The 22,302-nt window shown below is 39.8% G+C and overlaps 1 protein-coding gene across 7 annotated transcripts in view; it reads right to left on the bottom strand.

Moving 5' to 3' along the window:
* Positions 1 to 22,302, bottom strand: part of LOC103029501 (transcription factor 4) — a 274,560-nt gene that overhangs the window by 81,332 nt on the left and 170,926 nt on the right. For 6 of the 7 annotated variants that reach the window (XM_022676294.2, XM_022676295.2, XM_022676293.2 and 3 more), the window contains 2 exons: positions 20,432 to 20,561; positions 17,531 to 17,580 (listed from right to left, as the gene is read on the bottom strand). In XM_022676294.2, coding sequence (XP_022532015.2) covers positions 17,531 to 17,580; positions 20,432 to 20,561 — 180 coding nt within the window. Of the gene's footprint in view, positions 1 to 17,530; positions 17,581 to 20,431; positions 20,562 to 21,874; positions 22,101 to 22,302 lie in introns of those variants that run through there. The other variant, XM_022676299.2, reaches the window with a different exon arrangement.

Genomic DNA, 22,302 nt, shown 5'->3' with positions numbered 1-22,302 from the left:
GTGAAGTGTGTGAGTCTGCCAAATCCAGAGCATCTGAGAGAGCGAGAGAGTGAGAGAAAAATTCCCAACCACTGGGAATACATCCCAAATGGAAGTAAATCATTTGCATACGGCAAAGCAAGCGGCGCTCGAGCGTGCTGCTGCTGCTACTGCTACTGCTGCTGCGGCCCGGAATAAACTTTAATAATTCAGGAATCAGGTTCGGGTTATCAGGTCTTTCTGTGTTTGGAGAAGGTCCTAAGCTTCTGTAACTGAGGAGAACCGCATAGAAGAACAGGAAAGCGGTGCTGAGGCTGGTGGTGTTGGGTATGGGCAGCTGTGTGTGTGTGTGTGTGTGTGTGTGTGTGTGTACTGAATGGACCACTCGTCCCACTCTTTTTTTTCACTTGTCTGTGTCACGGTCAGTTCGCAATCAACCCATTCATTAAATTTCTATTTATTTTTTTTGTTGTTTTATTATTATTTATAAGGAAATATATATTATTTAAAAGGAAAAAGAAGAACACCTACATGGCAGGAGTGTGTGCAAGTGTGTGTGTGTGTGTGTGTGTGTGTGTGTGTGTGTGTGTGTGTGTGCAAATGTCTTCGACAGAAGGCAAAAGGCCAGGCAAGTGTATGGCACTCTTGGTTAAATACAAAAAAAAAAAAAAATCTAAAACATACTTTTGAACGTAAATAAATTAATGTGTTAAATTATACTAGCTCAGTAAATATATATTTAAATATATTGATTAAATAAATACAAAACAAAGCCAATGAGAAATTATTAAAGGCATGTCCAATTGGACACTTCTTCTAAAAATTTACATTTTATATAATTTCCTTTATTCAAGGTTTAAAACTAATGTAAAATTAAAAGCCTCCAATGTATGACAACACATTACAGAAACCAATAAATATATGTATATATACGTGATGTATACGTGATATAAATATGATGAGAGAGACGGAGGGGCGAGAGAGCTTAGGATGCACTCCGAATGAGAGAAAGAGAGAGAGAGAGAGTCAGTCTGTAACACAAGGCCCATTGTACTCGGCCAATCAGCTTTATTTCACTCTGCGTGGTGTAAATCGCCGGATCACACCGACGCTCCCCTAAAAAACAAAGCCCTAAAATAAAAGCCTCTTTATTCTAACCAACACATTTGAATCCCCCCCACCTCTAACCCCAGCCCCCCCTCCCCAAACACCCCCCCCCTCTCCTTCACAGAAAGAAAGAACCAAAAAGAAAAAAGGAAAAAGCAAACTCGGAGCGGAAAGAGTTAATCTGGGAAGAGTAATTAAGTACGGAGGCATTAGCTCCGGTGAATAGGGAATGATTTCCCACACTATCCATTTTTTTCTGCTGTCCTAGACCCGCAACCCCCTTTCCGGACCACTCAGACCCCTCGGACCCCTCGGACCCCTTTGGATCGCCGTCCGTCTCGAGCCGAGGGCCACCATCTTCCGCGAAAATCCGAAATACAAAAAAAAAATCCCAAAACAAAACGGCATTCATCAAGCCGTCGCTGCCGCGGATCCTGACAAACATTAAACACAGTAAGCAGGCAATTATGTATGCATGATTTAATCGGCAACTAATTAATATGCAAATGTATTCATATGTTAGTTACTAAATTAAAAATGCAAAGCAGCCCTTATGGTGAATCTGTGATTTTTTTTTTTCTCTGCACAAACACACGACGCTTCGGAAAATAAAAGAGAAAGAAAAGGGGAAAAAACAAACTTCGGCTAAGTTTCGCTGCAACCTGTTGCGGTGGCGAACGCTCAGCGCCGCGTTCCTGTTTATTCACGCTTATTCCCGTTTATTTCCTCGGAAAACGCCGGAGCGCCGGAACGCAGGCTGTGATGGAAAGTGAGGAATGTGAGGAACTCTGAGGAACAGTCAGGCACTCGGAGCTGAATGAACAGCAGCTTTAGCGCAGCGCTAAAACAACGGCTAGGCCCGAGCCTAGCGCTAGGTGTTAGCGGAGTTAGCGGCGGCGCTGAGCGGCGTGCTAATGCTTCCGCTTCAGATTACTCTCAGGTGGATCTGAACCGCGGCTTTGTCCGGAGGGCGGGTGGGTGGCCGGCGTGCTGCACGCTCAATAGCGCCGCCGCCCCCCCTCACCTGACTGCTGTGAAGGATTGTGGGAACTGAATGGAGGGGTCAGAGAGGGGATAAATGGGGGTCTGCCCTCTCTGCTTAGAGAAAGGCTTCATGCGCAGGAGGGGCAAAGACTCTACACACACACAGACACACACTCAGACACACACACTCATTAAGACACATACAGACACACACACACTAGTTTTACTGCTCTATCATTATTTTATACATCAATTTTCCCCTCTTTTACTCTTTTAACTCTTATACGATCTCATGTTAATTTATTTATATCTTTCTTCCTTCTCTCTCGTTCTCTCTCTCTTTATCTCACACTCACTCATTCTTTTTTTTTGTTTCTTTATTTTTAACCCGTGCATTCTTTTATCTCCCCTCTCTCATCTTTCTTCTCTTCCTTTATCATTCTCATACTTTTCTCTCTTATTATTTTTTTCTTACCCTTTTCTCTTGTGTTCTTTTCTATTTCTATTTTCTCTCACACTTTTCTTTCATTCTCATTTCCTCTAATGATTCTTTTTTTTTTTTTTTTTTTTTTACATTTTTCACTAATCTTTAGTTTTCTCTATTTTTCTGTCTTTCTCTTATCTCTATCTCCATCATTCTTACATTTGTTTCTCTTAATTTTCTAGCTGGTTCTTTTTTTTCCTCTCACATTCTCATTTTTCTTTCATGTCTCCCTCTCTCTTCTCAGTCTGTATTGTTTTTACCTCACTCTCTCATTCTCTCTATTTCTTCTTTTACATTTTCTCTCTCTAATCTCTTTCCTTTTTCCTTTTCCTTCTCTTTTCTCTCTTATCTTTCTCATTCCATTTCTTCTCACATTTTTTTTTTACTTTTTATCTCTTCAATCTCTTTATTTTCTCTCCTTTAGCTCTGTTTTAGCTCTCTCTAATTATTATTTTCTTTTCTCTTTTTCTCTCTCTGTTCTGTTCTCTCTTCTTCACAGTCAGACTGTGGCTTTAATCGTGAGTGGAGGACGCTGGGAGCTCCTCTGACCCTCAGCTTTCCTCTGGATGTCCGCAGGAAACGGACGCTGTGGTCGGAGAGGAGCCGGACGCTTCTTTGTTTATATACATGTATGTTTGGACCCGTCAGCCATAACATTAAAACCACCTGCCTAACATCCCCTGTGGGACACCAAAGGAGAACTGCCGCAATCTGACGGGACCTCCATGAGGGTTGCCAGTTCACTGACTGGTCTTTTGTGGATGAAAACACCACACAAGACCTGCCTGATGTCCTGGAGAGGTTTCTCCTGCCTCAGAATATTATTTTTTTAAGTATAACTGTTTATAGAGATATTTAAACAAAATGGCAATGGCTGTATTTCCATGAAAACACTCTGAATGACTTTACAGCATCTCTTAGTTCCTATTGTGTGTGTGTGTGTATGTGTGTGTGTGTGTGTTCTGCAATATGTAACACTGTCACGGACAGCAGGAGGAATTCATCACCACAGCACAGCACTGCCCACTCATCCCTCTCTCTCTCTTTCTCTTCCTCCATTCGGACCGGGTCAGCCCCGCGCTCTCTGATCGTCCAAAAGCAGGCGAACAAGCTTGTGACCTGCTGACTCGATTAGCAGAGCTCTCGCAAAATGGCAGCCGCTGGAGAGGAGAAGGAAGAGAAGGAAGAGGAGGAAGAGGAGGAGCGGTGGGACGAAGAGATGGAGGAACATGAGGGTTAGAAAAAACCCGAAATAAAAAGAGAAAGAGGGGAATCCTAAACCTGTCCTGTTCAAGAGTTAAACAAGGCATCTCTCTCTCTCTCTCTCTCTCTCTCACTGTAAAAGACGTATGGTGAGCAGACATTTTCTCAACAGGGAGAAAACGCTGCCCGAGCCAATGACCCAACACGCCCGCGGTCAGCGAGCGTCTGCTCTCGCGCCGGACAAAAGAACAGCCCCCCTACTGCTGTTATAAACCTTCACACACACTCTACACACAACCACCACTTCAGCTTTCCCTTTAATAAACCCGTCATTAGCCTTTAATAGCCTTTAAAACTCTTAATAAACCAACCCTTACAAACTACACTAAACTAAACTAAACAAATACAATTAGTATGCACCCCTTTAATCAATCTTTTATATCCCCTTTATAAACAGTCTTTACTGATAGCTCATATATTTTCAATAATTCTTGAATAACTCCAACCTTTATATATATATAAAAAAAAATACACCAGATAAAAAACTTCAGAGATACACCTTTAAGACCCTGCACTATAAATCTTTCTACCAAGCTTTATAAACTCTTTATAAAGACTTTACAAACAATTATAAACAACACCCACTTTTATAAATTCTTTTTTTAAGGTCCCTTTAACAAACATCTCTATTTATAAAGGCATTAGGCCATTATAATTCCTTCCTTTATAAAGTAATTAACTCCCACCTTTATAATGACATTATCATCAATTATAACTCCTTACTTTATAAAGGCTTTATAAGACATTATAAGTCCTTTCTTCACAAAGGATTTATGAGAAATTTTAACTCCCACCTTTATAAAGGGATTATAAGGAATTACAATTTCTAACTTTATAAAGGCTTTATAAATAATTTAACAATAATATTTTCTTCCTTTACAAAGACCTATAAACAATTGAAATTCCTTGCTTAATTAAGGTCTTATAAACAATTTTAACTCCCACCTTTATAAAGGCCTGCAAACAATTATAATTTCTTCCTTTATAAAAGCCTTATAAACAATTATAATTCCTTCCTTTATAAAGGTCTTATAAACAATTTTAATTCCCACCTTTACAAAGGCCTTATAATCAATTTTATTTCCTTCCCTTATAATAAGGAAATAAAAATTTAAGTCCAGCCTTGATCCCCACTTCTATATATCCTTTGTAACACCCTTACAGACAATGACAACTCCTACATTATAAATGCCTTACTAAAACAATTATAACTCCCAACTTCATAAATGCTTTATCAACAATGTCAAGGAATCTAATTTAGGGCTCCTTTTACAAAAAGGTATGTGTCTTATAATTACACTCTCTTTATAACACCTTTATTAACAATTATAATACCACAAACCCCTTACAAAAACAACTGGAATTGGAAGTCACACTTTCATAAATGTCTTATTAAGAGTAAGACTCATTTTTAATACTTTATAAACAATTATAGCTTCCGCCGTTTGTAAATGTAGTGGAACAGAGGGTGTGTGATTTTGCAGCTGAAAGACTGTTAGTGAGAGCGGTGTGGGTTGAGCTCAGCGTCCGCAGGGGGAGACGGACCGACACACAGCTGGTTCTCTTCTGTTCTCTTTTTTACGCTTTAAAAAAATGATACAGAAAAGAAGAGAAAACATCCAATGCAGCTCCGCTCTCCCTCTCTCTCTCTCTCTCCTCTCACACAACAACACACTGATACCGTGGTACAGGTCAGACTGTGTGTTAAAGTGCTGTTAAAGCTTTATGATTATAATCCACTTTTCACTGTGTGAACAGAACAGGTTCACCTAACCGGTTTATTTCAGATTACAATTTAACAACAGAGGCTTCTTCGGCAGAGGCAGTGGGTTTATGTAGAAACATGAAAACTGAAGGAACCATTTAGATTCTGGATTCTTTGCACTATTTTAAATGGTTCTATACAGAACCAAAAGGGGTTCATTTCTCATTACTAGTCAAACAACTGCAGAGAACACTGTTTGCTTTGAGATTCATATTGAAATCAATATGAATAATCCAGTGTGAATCTGATTCACTCCAAATGATTCATATCTCTATACGACCAGTGAAGATTATGTAATATGACATACGGCTAATTAATTATTTATTTTATTTTTTTCTTTGAAATAAAACTGAAGAAAACTGAAGTTATTAAAAAAAAATCAGATTTAGAAAATATGGTTTGAAAACTGATGAAAAATGGATTTTTGTATTTTATAATTTAACAGGAGTACATTTAAATAACTCATGAAGATGGTGTAAACCCAATTCACACTAATGTATTGTAATATTTTAAAGATGAATTCTCTAGAGTCTCTACAAAAATAATAATTCACACAAAAATAAGAAATAATTGTGTACAGCAAAAGTGAAATATCTATATGCTATAAATGCACTATTTGTACATATTAAAAGTGTGTAAATCAGATTGATTCTAAATGACTTACCATTTGATTTAATCAACAGATCTCTGGTTTCTACTCAGAGAAGCTACAATATTCAATAATACAGTGTATATAATAACAGTATATAATTACAGTATATAATATAAGGGAAAAAAAATTATATTATATAAAGCAGTATGTCTATGGTTCTCCCTGATTCAGCTTCACTTCTACAGTATCTAGAACCTGCAATAGACATGAGAACACTGCTGACATGCAGTTATAACAGGTCACTGACATCCAGGTTAAGGAAGAGAAAGATATAATTATAATATATACTAAATTGTAAGCACACACATACACTTTGTACATGTGTACAGAGATGCCTGTGCAGACACACACACACACACACACACACTCCTCTACACACACTCTCCCACACTCTGGTTCCTAAGACAACGCTGACGACAGCTGGTGGAGCCGCAGCCATTTTCTCTTTTCCCCCAAAGTTTTGGGACGCGGCCAAAACCTCACCTCCACCCGCCTGTCAATCACAGTCCGTCGCCATGGATACACACCTGAACCTCTGTGTGTGTGTGTGTGTGTGTGTGTGTGTGTGTGGGAACACACCCAGTTAGCGATGCTGGTTCTGATTCTGAGCTGGGTTCGGGTTTACTGATGCTGCTGTTGTTTACTGTCGTTGCTGTTGTTTATCGTTGTTGTTTATTTGTTTTCCTCGGTGCCCTCTTTAACCTTCTGTACACGGCTGTCAAGCCACACCATCAGAGAGGGAGAGAGAGAGAGAGAGAGAGAGAGAGAGAGAGAGAGAGAATCTGAGAAAGAGAATAAACAGAATGAGAGAAAGCAGAAGAGAGTAACTGAGAAATTAGCAATAATTGAGGATAAAAAAAAGAAAAAAGAAAGAAAGGAACAAAAGAGAATCAAAGTAAAATAGAAATAAAGAAAAAAACTAAGAAAAGGAGAAAGAATAAAATGAAAGACAGAAAAAGAAAGAAGAAATGGAAAAAAGTAACAAAACCCAACCAAAGAGTAAAAAGATGAAGAAAAAGTCAGCATCAGAAAGAAAAAAAAAAACGAATAAAGATCAAGGTCTAAAAGAAAAGGAAAAGAAAAAGGGATGAGGAACGGAATGCAGAGAGTGAGACAGATGAGATATAGAAAGAGACATAAGAAAAAAAGTGAAATAAAATACAGAAAGACAAAAAAGGAACAAATGAACAAAGGGAAAAGGAATAAAGAGATAAAGATCACAAAAAAGGCAAAAAAGAAAAAAATAATTAAAAAAAAGAGAGAGAAAAAAGAAAGTTAGAAAAATCCAGAGAAGAAGTAAAAAAAAGCACAAAATAAATAGAGAAGAATAGAAGAAAAAGAAAACATACAAAAGAGAGAGAGAGAATCAAGAACAATATTAGGTCAGTTTCCGGTGACTGCTCTCTTTCTTTTCTCTCTCTCTCTCTCTCTCTCTCCTCCTCTCTCAGTCTCTCTCTTTCTCTCTTTCCGTCTTCAGAAGCCTGGTCTGAAAATGTCATTGAGAGACACAGAACCGCGAGAACTCGTTCCTGCAGCAGTAAAGTGGCCTTGGCCTGGAGAAACCTGGACCCGGAGAAGACTGGCCAGATCCTTATTGAAGCCCATCACACACACACACACACACACACACACACACACACACACACACACTGACAGAGAGAATTGACTCCTGCGCTGTCCTACAGTCAGAGTAAAATCTGCAGTTCCACAGCCGGCCTGAAGGGGGAGCAGGAGCTCAGGATTTGGGATTTGGGAGCACACAGGAGATTAACGTCCCGACTGCGCCTTCTGGTAGCCTAACTTAATTTAATTAACGCTGTCTACTTTAAACAAACTTGGGCAGAGGAGAGAGAGAGAGATAGAGAGAGAGAGAGAGAGAGAGAGAGAGAGAGAGAGAGAGAGAGAGAGAGGAGGCTGAAAACAGACAAGTGATGCTTTCAGATTTTGGCGTGGGAAAGAAATCCGTCCATCCTACTCCAACGCTGTGCTGGCGTCTAAAACACCACAACAGTAAACAAGAATTTCCTACACTGTAAAAATACAGAACACTACAATAGTGAACACAATTCAGCCCAGATCACTATTGTAGACACTGTGACACACTTTAAGACATTATACTCTAACAGTGAACAGAAATGACAATATAGGGCCACAATTATAATTTCCTATTTTATAGTAAACAGACATTCCCCACAATCTGACACAATAGATCACTATTGTGGTAAGAAACATTATGGCCCCAATTATATTTACCCATACTGTAATACTATAAGACACTATCATTTAACCAATGTAACACATTTCCTCACCATATGACACTATAGAACACTTTTTATTGTGAACAGAAATTCTCTTTAACACTTTGACAATAAAGACCACTATTACAATGAAGACCATATTCACTAGTCCATACACTGACACTGCAGAGCACTTTTATAGTAAACACAAGTGAGGCCCTAATCACAGTGACATTAAACAATACTATAATAGTGAGCAGAAAATCACACACCACACAGCACTATTACACAGAACATAAAGACCCTAGTCACTATTCCCCACTCTGTAACACTACAATAGTGAAATGTAACAGGCCACAAATCACTTTACTCTACATTATGACACAATAGAGCACTATAATAGTGAACAGAATCTGGGCTACAAAATCAATACATAACAGAACAGTATCATAGTGACCTGAAATAGGGCCCTAGTCATTATTTTCTACATTTTGGCACTATAGAACACTATTAAGTAGTGTTCTATAGTGTCAAAATGTAGAAAATGTAGAGAATAGTCACTATGGCACTATTTCTCTTCACTATTATTGTGTTCTATAGATTCTCTATAGTATCATATATTCTTGTAGAGAATAGTTATTATACCCTAATACTGTTTGCTAAGATAGAGAATTAGGGTATTAGGGTATAATAACTATTCTCTACAAGAATATAAGATAATATAGAGAATCTATAGAACACAATAATAGTGAAGAGAAATAGTGCCATAGTGACTATTCTCTACATTATGAAAACTATAATAGTGCACAGAAATATGCCCCTTATCTCTATCTTCTACATTATCAAACTACTATACAGAACACTGTAATAGTGAACAGAAACAAGGCCCTAGTGACTATTCTCTAGATTATGACACTATAAAACACTATAATAGTGAACAAAAAAGGGCCTTAATCAATGTTATCTACATTATCACAGTATAGAACAGTACAATGGTAAACAGTAATACGCCCCTACTACTGTTTTCTACATTGTCACAGTATAGAATACTGTAATAGTGAACAGAAACAAAGCCCTAATCACTATTTTCTACATTATCACAGTATATAAAACTATAATACTGAACAGAAATAGGGCTTTAATCACAATTCTCCACATTATCACTGTATAGGACACTTTGATAGTGAACAGAAATATGCCCCTTATCACTATTCTCTACATTATCACACTATAGAACACTGTAATAGTGAACAGAAAAAAAAAACTAATCATTACTCTCTACAGTATAACACTACAGAACACTTTAATAGTAAACAGAAATATGGCCCTAAATTCTATTCTCTACATTATTACAATATAGAACACTATAATAGTGAACAGATATGGGTCTCTAATTTGTCAATTGCGCTTTACTTTTTTGTCCAATTTTCACAATTTATGGACCAATAGAAATACTCCAAAATGACTTGAATAAATAGGTTTACACTGACTTGCATACAAATTTAAGACAGTTTTTCCTTCTCTCATTAAACTGTTGTTTTGGAGATATGGGGTTTACTGTTTGTTTACCATGCTGCACCAATTTCACCAAGACAAATTTCTTGTATATTCAACTGCATTCGGCCAAATGAAACCAGCGTGTCCGTTTGATATTCTGAGATAAACACAACAAAAAACATGTAAGGCCCTAGTCACTGTTCTCTACACCGTGACATTAAACAACACCATAAAAGTGAGTAAAAATTTGCACACTACACAGCAGTACCATACACAGAACATAAAGGTCTTAATCACTGTTCCCCCCACTGTAAAACTATAACAGTGAACGGTAATAGGTCCATAGTAACTGTTCTCTACATTTAAACACTATACAACACTATTTTAGCAAACAAAAATAAGGAATAATTACTGTTCTTTACATTATGACACTATAGAACACTATTTAATAGTGAACAGAAATAGGGTCTAATAACAATTCTCTACATTTGTACACTATAAAACACTATCTTAGCAAAAAAATAATAGGGTCTAATAGTATAGTGAACAGACATAGGGTCCAAGTAAACAGTGATATGCCCTCTATTATATTCTCTACATTATGACAGTATAAAACACTATAATAGTGAACAAAAATAGCGCCCTCATCACTACTGTCTACATTATCACAGTATTGAACATTAGAATAGTGAACAGAAATAGGGCCCCATCACTATTTTCTATATTATTACATAAACTCCCTGTATATTCAAATGCATTTGGCCAAATAACACACACACACACACACACACACACACACAGTAGATATATCATGAGCAAACAGACTCGGCAGATCTGTTCCAAAAGTGACTGAACAACATTCCCACAATTACCAGAGCAAACGTCCCCTGAAAGACCAGCGTGTCACGTTTGATATTCTGAGATAAACTCAAATCAGAATAACTTTTAGCCATTTAGTGAAGGATATCTGTCCCCAGCAGTCACAGAGAGCGAGAGAGCGAGCAAGAGAGAGAGAGAGTAAATGGAGGACAAAAGATGGAGAGAGCAACACTCTTTCTTTATCACACCCATCAAACTCTGAGTGAGTCACTCGCAGCGTAAACTCTTTCATGGCCTTTTCTCCTCCTCCCCTCCCCCATTATAAACCCCGATAAACAGAAATGAAGAAAAGAGAAAAGCAGCAGAAAGCATATTTCTGAGGACCCGCCGCCTGACGCCAACTAATTTCCTTTTGATTACAGCATTATTCCTAGCTTTCTCTCTGGTGACGGCGTAATTGTTGCGTAAGTAAATTAACTTCGCAAACGCTTCGCCCTTACAAACGCACGCCTTCTCCTACTGACGCTGTGAAGATCGGCCTCCAGGGGTCAATTAGGGGTCGTGGCTCTCCGTACGTGACGTTACGATGAAGTGCTGAAGATGAAGACTGACTGTTATACATGACCCTGATACTGAATTATGATACAATAATATTATAAAAAAATATATATTGTATAATATTGGGTTAAAGCAGGTAGTAATAGCTGTATTATATAGATATCTAGATGATGTAAATGCATGTAGATACATAATTATATTATATATATAAAAAAGGTAATTTGCAAATAGCAGATAACAGATAAGTGCTATTTTTCAAACACAGCTTTATCAGTTTTTGCGATTGAACTCTTCATATATTTAATTTATAATTAATGTGTTATGTGTCATAAGAAGTATGTTTAATATATTAGTATTTTTTTTTATTACACTGTCATACAAAAACCTTTTATCTCCAAAATGGCAACTTTACACAATAAACTAAACAACTTCTTAAGTTGAACTTCTTAACTGGAGCCTTTATATTTAAATCAGGAAAGATCTATCTATATCTTTATTCATATATCCATGCATATACTTTTGAAATTTTATATCATAATCACAGTGTGGCAGCAGTCACACCACAGGACGTGCAACATCACCTAATGTGAATGTGTTAATTTGTATATCTGCTGGATATAAAAAGAAGCTTTTCACTGTTCTCATTCTCTGATTTTGCTATTTATAGGAAACAATTATATATTTAAAACAAATTTACATTGTTGATTTAGTCTATAAATTACATACAACATTTCTCCCAAATTCCAAATACAAATATTGTCATTTAGAGCATTTAAGAGAGTTTTAAAGAGTTCAGAAATCAATATTTGGTGAAATAACCCTGTTTTTTAATCACAGTTTTCATGCATCTTGGCATGTTCTCCTCCACCAGTCTTACACACTGCTTTTGGATAGCTTTATATCTGCACTCCTGGTGCAAAAATTCAAGCAGTTCAGCTTGGTTTGATGGCTTGTGATCATCCATCTTCCTCTTTTAATTTGGTAACATTCTCCACCTTACCATCCTCCCCTTACCCGACCCCACACCATAACTCCATCCACATCCCCACCTTCCCCTTAACCAACCGCACACCATAACTCCATCCATATACCCACCCACCCCTTACCCGACCCCACACCATAACTCCATCCACATAACCACCCCCCCCTTACCCAACCCCACATCATAACTCCATCCATATACCCACCCACCCCTTACCCGACCCCACACCATAACTCCATCCATATACCCACCCACCCCTTACCCGACCCCGCACCATAACTCCATCCACATACCCACCCTCCCCTTACCCGACCCCGCACCATAACTCCATCCATATACCCACCTTCCTCTTACCCGACCCCGCACCATAACTCCATCCACATCCCCACCTTCCCCTTACCCCACCTCACACCATAACTCCATCGACATACCCGCCCTCACCTTACCCGACCCCACACCATAAGTCCATCCACATACCCACCCTCCCCTTACCCGACCCCACACCATAACTCCATCCACATACCCAGCCTCCCCTTACCTGGCCCCACACCATAACTCCATCCATATACCCACCTTCCTCTTACCTGACCCCACACCATAACTCCATCCACATATCCACCCTCCCTTTACCCGACCCCACACCATAACTCCATCCATATACCCACCTTCCTCTTACCCGATCCCACACCATAACTCCATCCACACACCCACCCTCCCCTTACCCAACCCCACACCAAAACTCCATCCACATCCTCACCCTCCCCTTACCTGACCCCACACCATAACTCCATCCACATATCCACCCTCCCTTTACCAGACCCCACACCATAACTCCATCCACATCCTCACCCTCCCCTTACCCGACCCCACACCATAACACCGTTCACATACCCACCCTCCCCTTACCTGACCCCACACCATAACTCCATCCACATACCCACCCTCCCCTTACCTGACCCCACACCATAACTCCATCCACATACCCACCCTCCCCTTACCCTACCCCACACCATAACTGCATCCATATACCCACCTTCCTCTTACCCGATCCCACACCATAACTCCATCCACATACCCACCCTCCCCTTACCCGACCCCACACCATAACTCCATCCACATCCTCACCCTCCCCTTACCTGACCCCACACCATAACTCCATCCACATATCCACCCTCCCTTTACCCGACCCCACACCATAACTCCATCCACATACCCACCCTCCCTTTACCCGACCCTACACCATAACTCCATCCACATACCCACCCTCCCCTTACCCAGCCCCACACCATAACTCCATCCACATCCTCACCCTCCCCTTACCTGACCCCACACCATAACTCCATCCACATATCCACCCTCCCTTTACCCGACCCCACACCATAACTACATCCATATACCCACCTTCCTCTTACCCGATCCCACACCATAACTCCATCCACATACCCACCCTCCCCTTACCCGACCCCACACCATAACTCCATCCACATCCTCACCCTCCCCTTACCTGACCCCACACCATAACTCCATCCACATATCCACCCTCCCTTTACCCGACCCCACACCATAACTCCATCCACATACCCACCCTCCCTTTACCCGACCCTACACCATAACTCCATCCACATACCCACCCTCCCCTTACCCAGCCCCACACCATAACTCCATACACATCCTCACCCTCCCCTTACCTGACCCCACACCATAACTCCATCCACATACCCACCTTCCACTTACCCAACCCCACACCATAACTCCATCCACATACCCACCTTCCCCTTACCCGACCCCACACCATAACTCCATCCACATACCCACCCTCCCCTTACCTGACCCCACACCATAACTCCATCCACATACCCACCCTCCCCTTACCCTACCCCACACCATAACTACATCCATATACCCACCTTCCTCTTACCCGATCCCACACCATAACTCCATCCACATACCCACCCTCCCCTTACCCGACCCCACACCATAACTCCATCCACATCCTCACCCTCCCCTTACCTGACCCCACACCATAACTCCATCCACATATCCACCCTCCCTTTACCCGACCCCACACCATAACTCCATCCACATACCCACCCTCCCTTTACCCGACCCTACACCATAACTCCATCCACATACCCACCCTCCCCTTACCCAGCCCCACACCATAACTCCATCCACATCCTCACCCTCCCCTTACCTGACCCCACACCATAACTCCATCCACATACCCACCTTCCACTTACCCAACCCCACACCATAACTCCATCCACATACCCACCCTCCCTTTACCCGACCCTACACCATAACTCCATCCACATACCCAGCCTCCCCTTACCTGACCCCACACCATAACTCCATCCATATACCCACCTTCCTCTTACCCGATCCCACACCATAACTCCATCCACATACCCACCCTCCCTTTACCCGACCCCACACCATAACTCCATCCGCATCCTCACCCTCCCCTTACCTGACCCCACACCATAACTCCATCAACATATCCACCCTCCCTTTACCCGACCCCACACCATAACTCCATCCACATACCCACCCTCCCCTTACCTGACCCCACACCATAACTCCACCCACATACCCACCTTCCCCTTTACCCGACCCCGCACCATAACTCCATCCACATACCCACCTTCCCCTTACCCGACCCCACACCATAACTCCATCCATATACCCACCTTCCTCTTACCCGATCCCACACCATAACTCCATCCACATACCCACCCTCCCCTTACCCGACCCCACACCATAACTCCATCCAAATCCTCACAGTCCCCTTACCTGACCCCACACCATAACTCCATCCACATATCCACCCTCCCTTTACCCGACCCCACACCATAACTCCATCCACATACCCACCCTCCCTTTACCCGACCCTACACCATAACTCCATGCACATACCCACTCTCCCCTTACCCAGCCCCACACCATAACTCCATCCACATCCTCACCCTCCCCTTACCTGACCCCACACCATAACTCCATCCACATACCCACCCTCCCCTTACCCAGCCCCACACCATAACTCCATCCACATCCTCACCCTCCCCTTACCTGACCCCACACCATAACTCCATCCACATACCCACCCTCCACTTACCCGACCCCACACCATAACTCCATCCACATACCCAGCCTCCCCTTACCTGACCCCACACCATAACTCCATCCACATACCCACCTTCCTCTTACCCGACCCCACACCATAACTCCATCCACTTACCCACCCTCCCCTTACCCGACCCCACACCATAACTCCATCCACTTACCCACCCTCCCTTTACCCGACCCTACACCATAACTCCATCCAAATACCCACCCTCCCCTTACCCAGCCCCACACCATAACTCCATCCACATCCTCACCCTCCCCTTACCTGACCCCACACCATAACTCCATCCACATACCCACCTTCCTCTTACCCGACCCCACACCATAACTCCATCCACATACCCACCTTCCCCTTACCCGACCCCACACCATAACTCCATCCACTTACCCACCTTCCCCTTTACCCGACCCTACACCATAACTCCATCCACATACCCAGCCTCCCCTTACCTGACCCCACACCATAACTCCATCCACTTACCCACCCTCCCCTTACCCGACCCCACACCATAACTCCATCCACTTACCCACCCTCCCCTCACCTGACCCCACACCATAACTCCATCCACTTACCCACCCTCCCCTTACCTGACCCCACACCATAACTCCATCCACATACCCACCCTCCCCTTACCCGACCCCACACCATAACTCCATCCACATACCCACCCTCCCCTTACCCAACCCCACACCATAACTCCATCCACATCCTCACCCTCCCCTTACCCGACCTCACACCATAACACCATTCACATACCCACCCTCCCCTAACCCTGCCCCACACCATAACTCCACCCACATGCCCACCTTCCCCTAACCACCAGCTTGTCTGCAACTGCCGCCACAGAACCACACAGCTCTGTAAAAAAAAACTCTGTTTTATTCCTTCACACTGTCTGACAGGTTATTCATACTGCTCCTCTGCTGCTGAACACTGATAATTACATTCCCTAACACCGATCCTCCTTTTTAATGCTATTTTTACTGATATATATTTGATAGACAACCAGCCTCACGAGCATGATGTGCTCCAGATGGTTTTAAAAGAACAGATTCACATAAATAAAACCTGAATAAACACAGTGCGTCTCTTTTCCATAAACGTGTTTCCAGTGTGTGAGATTCCCTCTGGGGTTATTTTAGAAAAGAAATAAAAAATAAAAAAAGGACATTCCAGGTGATAAAATATACATATTTTTAGTAATACTCTAATATTAGAGTGTGTGAAATGTATCAAACAGAAGGAGAAATTGCCACTAAGTAATTCTAATATAATAATAACATTTACTTTTTTTTATGACTTTTTTTAATAATAAAGACAGTAGCTGCCATCCTGTGGTCTGAATAGTAATTTATACTTATACCTTTAGTTTATATTTACAGATAAAATTCAGAAACCACATAAACACGAATATTAGAGCTTACTGAATAACTCAAGTCAAGTCAAGTAGTTTTATCACTTTATACACTGGATTTGTATTGGGTTTATTCTCGTCATCCTGAAGGACAAGGGTGGGCAGGTGCCCCCCAAACCCCCCCCAAACAACCCAAACACAGGGGCTCACTGTGACAAGCAATACATTCAACCATCGTTAGCAGCAAATCAAGCCTCGGCTCTGGGCCCCAACACCCACACACACACGCTCATACACACACAAACACAAACACACACACACACACACACCCACTCACAGTGTTGCTGGAGCCAACAGTCAGCCTCTTGACCTTGAAGCATCCAAAGGATTATGCAGTTTAAAACGCAGGATATCTGCATTTAACCGAACTGTTACAGTGTGTGTGTGTGTGTTTGTGTGTGTGTGTGTGTGTTTAACAGCGGTCAGCTGTTAGTAGTGATGAGTCCAGACTTCCTGTGTGTGACGGTCGGGGTGACTATAACAGAATTCCTCATAAAATGCTGGATATTATGGCTGATGTAATACAGATGGAACGCACGGATAAAAACACGTGAATAAACGAAACAGTTCTTTCCTGTGTGCCTTTAGTTTGGGTCCCCGGTTCTCAGAGACCCCCACCCGCTGCCCACCAGAGTGAAAGAGGAGCGAAAGCCGTGACTTACCGAGGAGGGCAGGCCCGGCGGGACTTTGCGCACTTTTTTCGTCTGGACTTCTGAAAGACATGAAAAAAAGAGAGAGAGAGAAAGAGAGAGATATGAAGTTAGTAACCTGCTCCAGATGAGAGGTGACCCCGTCAGAGGAGGCGAGACCCCCGACATGAAGAGGGAGAAAGAAAAATAAGGAAAACAAAAGCTGGACGGACAAACAGACAGACAGAATGAACGGAGACGACCGGCTGTTTACTGGGAGCCCAGCCCTTAAAACCATCCTCAGACATTTTGAGTCTAGTCTATTTCTGTATGAACAGTGTGTGTGTGTGTTTGTGTGTGTGTGTGTGTGTGTGTGTAAAGGTGAGACTTCCATAGGAAATGAAGTGAAGTGTAAATTGTTTGGAGGACTTTGCCACCTGGATTTTTTTTACTTATTATTATTAATAAAAAAAAAAGCTAAAAGCAAAAAAAAAAAAAAAATGCCCAGTTGAAATCCACATTTTCAAATGGATTTAAATAAAATTAAATAATTCTTTTTAACACAGATAAAAAATATAATTTAGGTATAATGTAACATGTTTCCACATGTTTCCAGTTTATGATTAATAACTGGATAACAATAAAAAGCATGAAAAAAAGCTGGGATAAAAATGTTAAAATGTTTGTAATGCAAATGTTTGTCACTTATTTATTACTTTTATCAAATATTTTTTATCTATCTATCCATCTATCCATCTATATATATATATATATATATATATATATATATATATATATATATACACAGCTCTGGAAAAAAATTAAGAGACTTCGGTTTGAATCAGTTTCTCTGATTTTGCTATTTATAGGTTTATGTTTGAGTAAACTACAGACAACATTTCTCCCAAATTCCAAATTAAAATATTGTCATTTAGAGCATTTATATGCAGAGAATGAGAAATGGCTGAAATAACAAAAAAGATGCAGAACTTTCAGACCTCAAATAACGCAAAGAAAACAAGTTCATATTCATAAAGTTTTAAGATTTTAGAAATATAATATTTGGTGGAAAAATCCTGGTTTTCAATCACAGTTTTCATGCATCTTGGCATGTTCTCCATCAGTCTTACACACTGCTTTTTGTTTATAACTTTATGCCTGCACTCCTGGTGCAAAACCTCAAGCAGTTCAGTTTGGTTTGATGGCTCGTGATCATCCATCTTCCTCTTGATTATATTCCAGAGGTTTTCAATTAAATGGTCTCTTATTTTTTTATTATAATATATTGTGCACCTGGCAGTAGTTCATTATTTTGTGTTCCAATATAATGATAACTGGACCAACAGAAATGCTCCAAATTTAAATGCTTTAGAATTAAATCTGTTAACAATGACCTTCATTAAAGATTAAGATATTTTTATTATCCTTCCTGACACTGATTTAACAGGTGTTGTTTATACATATCAACCATATTCACAGACCTCAAATCTTCTTTCAGTGGCTGTTGATATAATATGTTTCCAATGATAAAACATTTTAAACACTATTCTAATAGTAACTTAATAAATGATCAAATAATAAAAAAGAGATCACTGTTTTTTGCATAACAGTGACTATAAATCTTGCGCTTCCATTTTTGCATAGTTTTTTTTTGAATCAGGTAGCAATTCTCCGTTTAAAAACACTTTAAACTGCATTGTTACAGAACACACCTACTGTTTTTTTTTTAAATACAGTAAAAATAGAGTAGTGTAGACTGTAAATATGTGTGATTCCACACAAGAGCTTTCCACTGGCCTATAACACACTCAGTAATCCTCCATCTGAACTCCCATGTGCCGCACTTGTTTGTGTTAATTATGATTGTCTAAATTCATTTTAAATTACAATTGTATTACTGTAAATGAATGCTGAAATGTCTTATTTTGATTTTGTATTGAAAATAAAATACATGTATATTCTGTTACGTATGAATGTTTTATGAATGATTTAAATTAGTTGTAGCTCAGACTCACACTTGCTAAATTTCCTTCAGGATCAATAAAGTATCTATCTATCTATCTATCTATCTATCTATCTATCTATCTATCTATCTATCTATCTATCTATCTATCTATCTACACTTACATATATCTCATAAAAAAGTCTTATTAATGTTTTATTTAAGTCAAAGAAGTAAAACAAAATAACATTGTTTTGTTTAAGTCATTGGTAACACTTTATAATGAATAACTTTCATAAAAATATCATTAACTAATGATTAATAACTGTTATTTGCCACATTTTAAGAAACAAAAAGTTGTTATCACATGTGTAAATATTAATGAACACATTGGCAACATGAACTGCTAACTGATAAACATTTGCCCGGTTTAAAATTCAATTTATTTGTGCAATTTATTAATGTTTACATTTTAATGAGCTAATAATTTTTAGCATTTTTAGCATTTTTAATATGAATATCCATGCTAATAAGTGTCATGTTTGAGTATTTTTTAATAATAATCAAATTCTGATGAACTACCGCTTTGTGCACTTCTACTGATCATTAGTTAAAAATATATTAATGAAAGTTATTATAAAGTGTTACCAAGTCATTTTGTAATAGTCCGTCATTTTCGATTGGTCCTTTTATTTATATTTAAATTTAAAGTCAAATAGTCATAAATACAAAGCATGAAATATATTAAATTGGATTAAAATGTACTGTTTATTATATTTATTATAACATTTATTAAATCCTTTTCCAATAAATGGCAAACGCGTAAATGTGAAGCGAAGTTTGGCGTGACACCGACGATATATGTAGACATCAGCAGCTTAAATGAAACCCCAAGTATGATGACGACGGAGGATGGTGGTGATGACGACGACAGTGATGATGGTGACGATGATAGCGATGACACTGAGGATGATAAAGATGAGCTGACTCACCCATAGAGTCGCTGTGCAGGGGTCTCCGGCGGGGGTTGGCGCCGTAGTGCTGGTAATACTGTGAGCCCGGCTTGGTGGGCGAAACTGTCCCCGGACTGACCATTCCCATCTCCCCTCCCATGAGGCCCGGCTGCAGGAAAACAAAATAAAACAAACAAAACACACTTTTAGCACCAATCTGAGACTATCATACAACAGCATGACTGTGTTTAATACACATCTGCAGTGTAGATTTTTTTTAGAAGTATATCAATATAAATAATGCTACAGCTAAGTCTGAATGGAATAAAACACAGCAGTATGGATATCTTCTATACAGAGTGAAGCACAGAAATGCACTTTTAAATAGGACTACCTTTATAAAGGTTTACGAATGGTTTATAAAGGAGTTAACTAATAGTTATTAATGAGGTTGGAAATACTTTAAAACCCAGTATTAAGCAGTTTTAATTATATAACAACACATAAACAGAAATGGCAACAGTAAGTTAAAAAAATTGCAAAATCTTAATTCCACACTCATTTATACTGTCAAACCTCAGATCTTTTTTAGATACTGATCTTACTTTGTGTTTTCCATCAATCAGCATTAAACCTATTTACTATAAATTAAATAACTACATTGAATTAAATTACTAAGCAAACAACGGATCCCTGTTTATTTTTTACTTAATGTGTTGTAACTGCTTATCAATGATTTTAAGGCATTTACAACCTAATCAATAATAATTAATAATCTAATTTATAAACCATCTATAAACCCTTTATAAGGGTAGTCTTATTTTAAAGTGGTACCAACATAACATTATACAATAAATGATAAAGGGAATTAAAGGGATAAATATCAGAATTACAGTGTGTTATTGGTTATAGTAAATAAGATATAAATTAAAAGTGCATGATGCTGTATGTGTAAAAATATATAAAAATAATATTAAAAAATATATAAAAAATGTATTAAATCATACAAAAATGAGAAAATAAGGAGCTTAATAAATCTGATTGTCCGGCTTGTATGTGACACACATCAGTCCAGTATAAAAACCCGACTAGTCCAAACTGATTAAAGCCAAAACTTCAAAAACAAAAATTTCAATACTTAAAATACAGAATAAATAATTTTAAATTTCCGTATTTATTCATTATTCATTATTTTATAACAGCAAAAACAGTCTTTTATGCAAATAAGAACAACAACCGGTTTCCTGGCGTTCATCTTTACAACCATCTGAACACAAAATGACACAACACACCCTGGAATCAGACCAAAAAAAAAATCAAGAAAAATAAAAAATAATTAAAAAAGAAAAAAATCCACAGGTGAAGATAATGGAAAGCCACATCACCACCATTATCCCATGTATCCCTATGGCCACCATATATACACCCCACTTCACCCCCCCTTCACCCCTCACACACCTAGGCCTACTACTGCACACTTACCCAAAGCAAAGAGCAAGTCAGCGCATCCCCTCATTAGCTTAGCTAAACTGTGTCCGTCTCGCGACTCGATGCTACTACTGTTGCTGCTGCTGAGCATTCCCGAAAAAAAAAACGGAACGATGGAGCCGATAAAGCGGACGGAGCGGAAAATGCGGACGGAGCGGATAGCGAGACATCGCTCCAGCCAGGGCTATGTGTTCGGAAGTTTTAAAAAGAAGAGACTCAGAGTAAAAGAGTAAAAGACTAGGAGAGAGAGAGAGAGAGAGAGAGAGAAAGAAAGAAAGGAAAAGTGTCTGTCTGTGTGTATGCGTGTGTGTGTGTGTGTGTGTTTGAGTGTCTGCGGGTGCGAGACAAAACTTCCTTCACAGACGTTCTCTTCCCTCCACCCCTCGTCCGAGGAAAAAAACTTTCCAGAGTTAACTCTCCGG

This window comes from Astyanax mexicanus, chromosome 17 (assembly GCF_023375975.1).
Source record: "Astyanax mexicanus isolate ESR-SI-001 chromosome 17, AstMex3_surface, whole genome shotgun sequence".
Classification (NCBI taxonomy): Eukaryota; Metazoa; Chordata; class Actinopteri; order Characiformes; family Acestrorhamphidae; genus Astyanax; species Astyanax mexicanus.
This window is presented reverse-complemented; position numbering and strand designations above follow the sequence as displayed.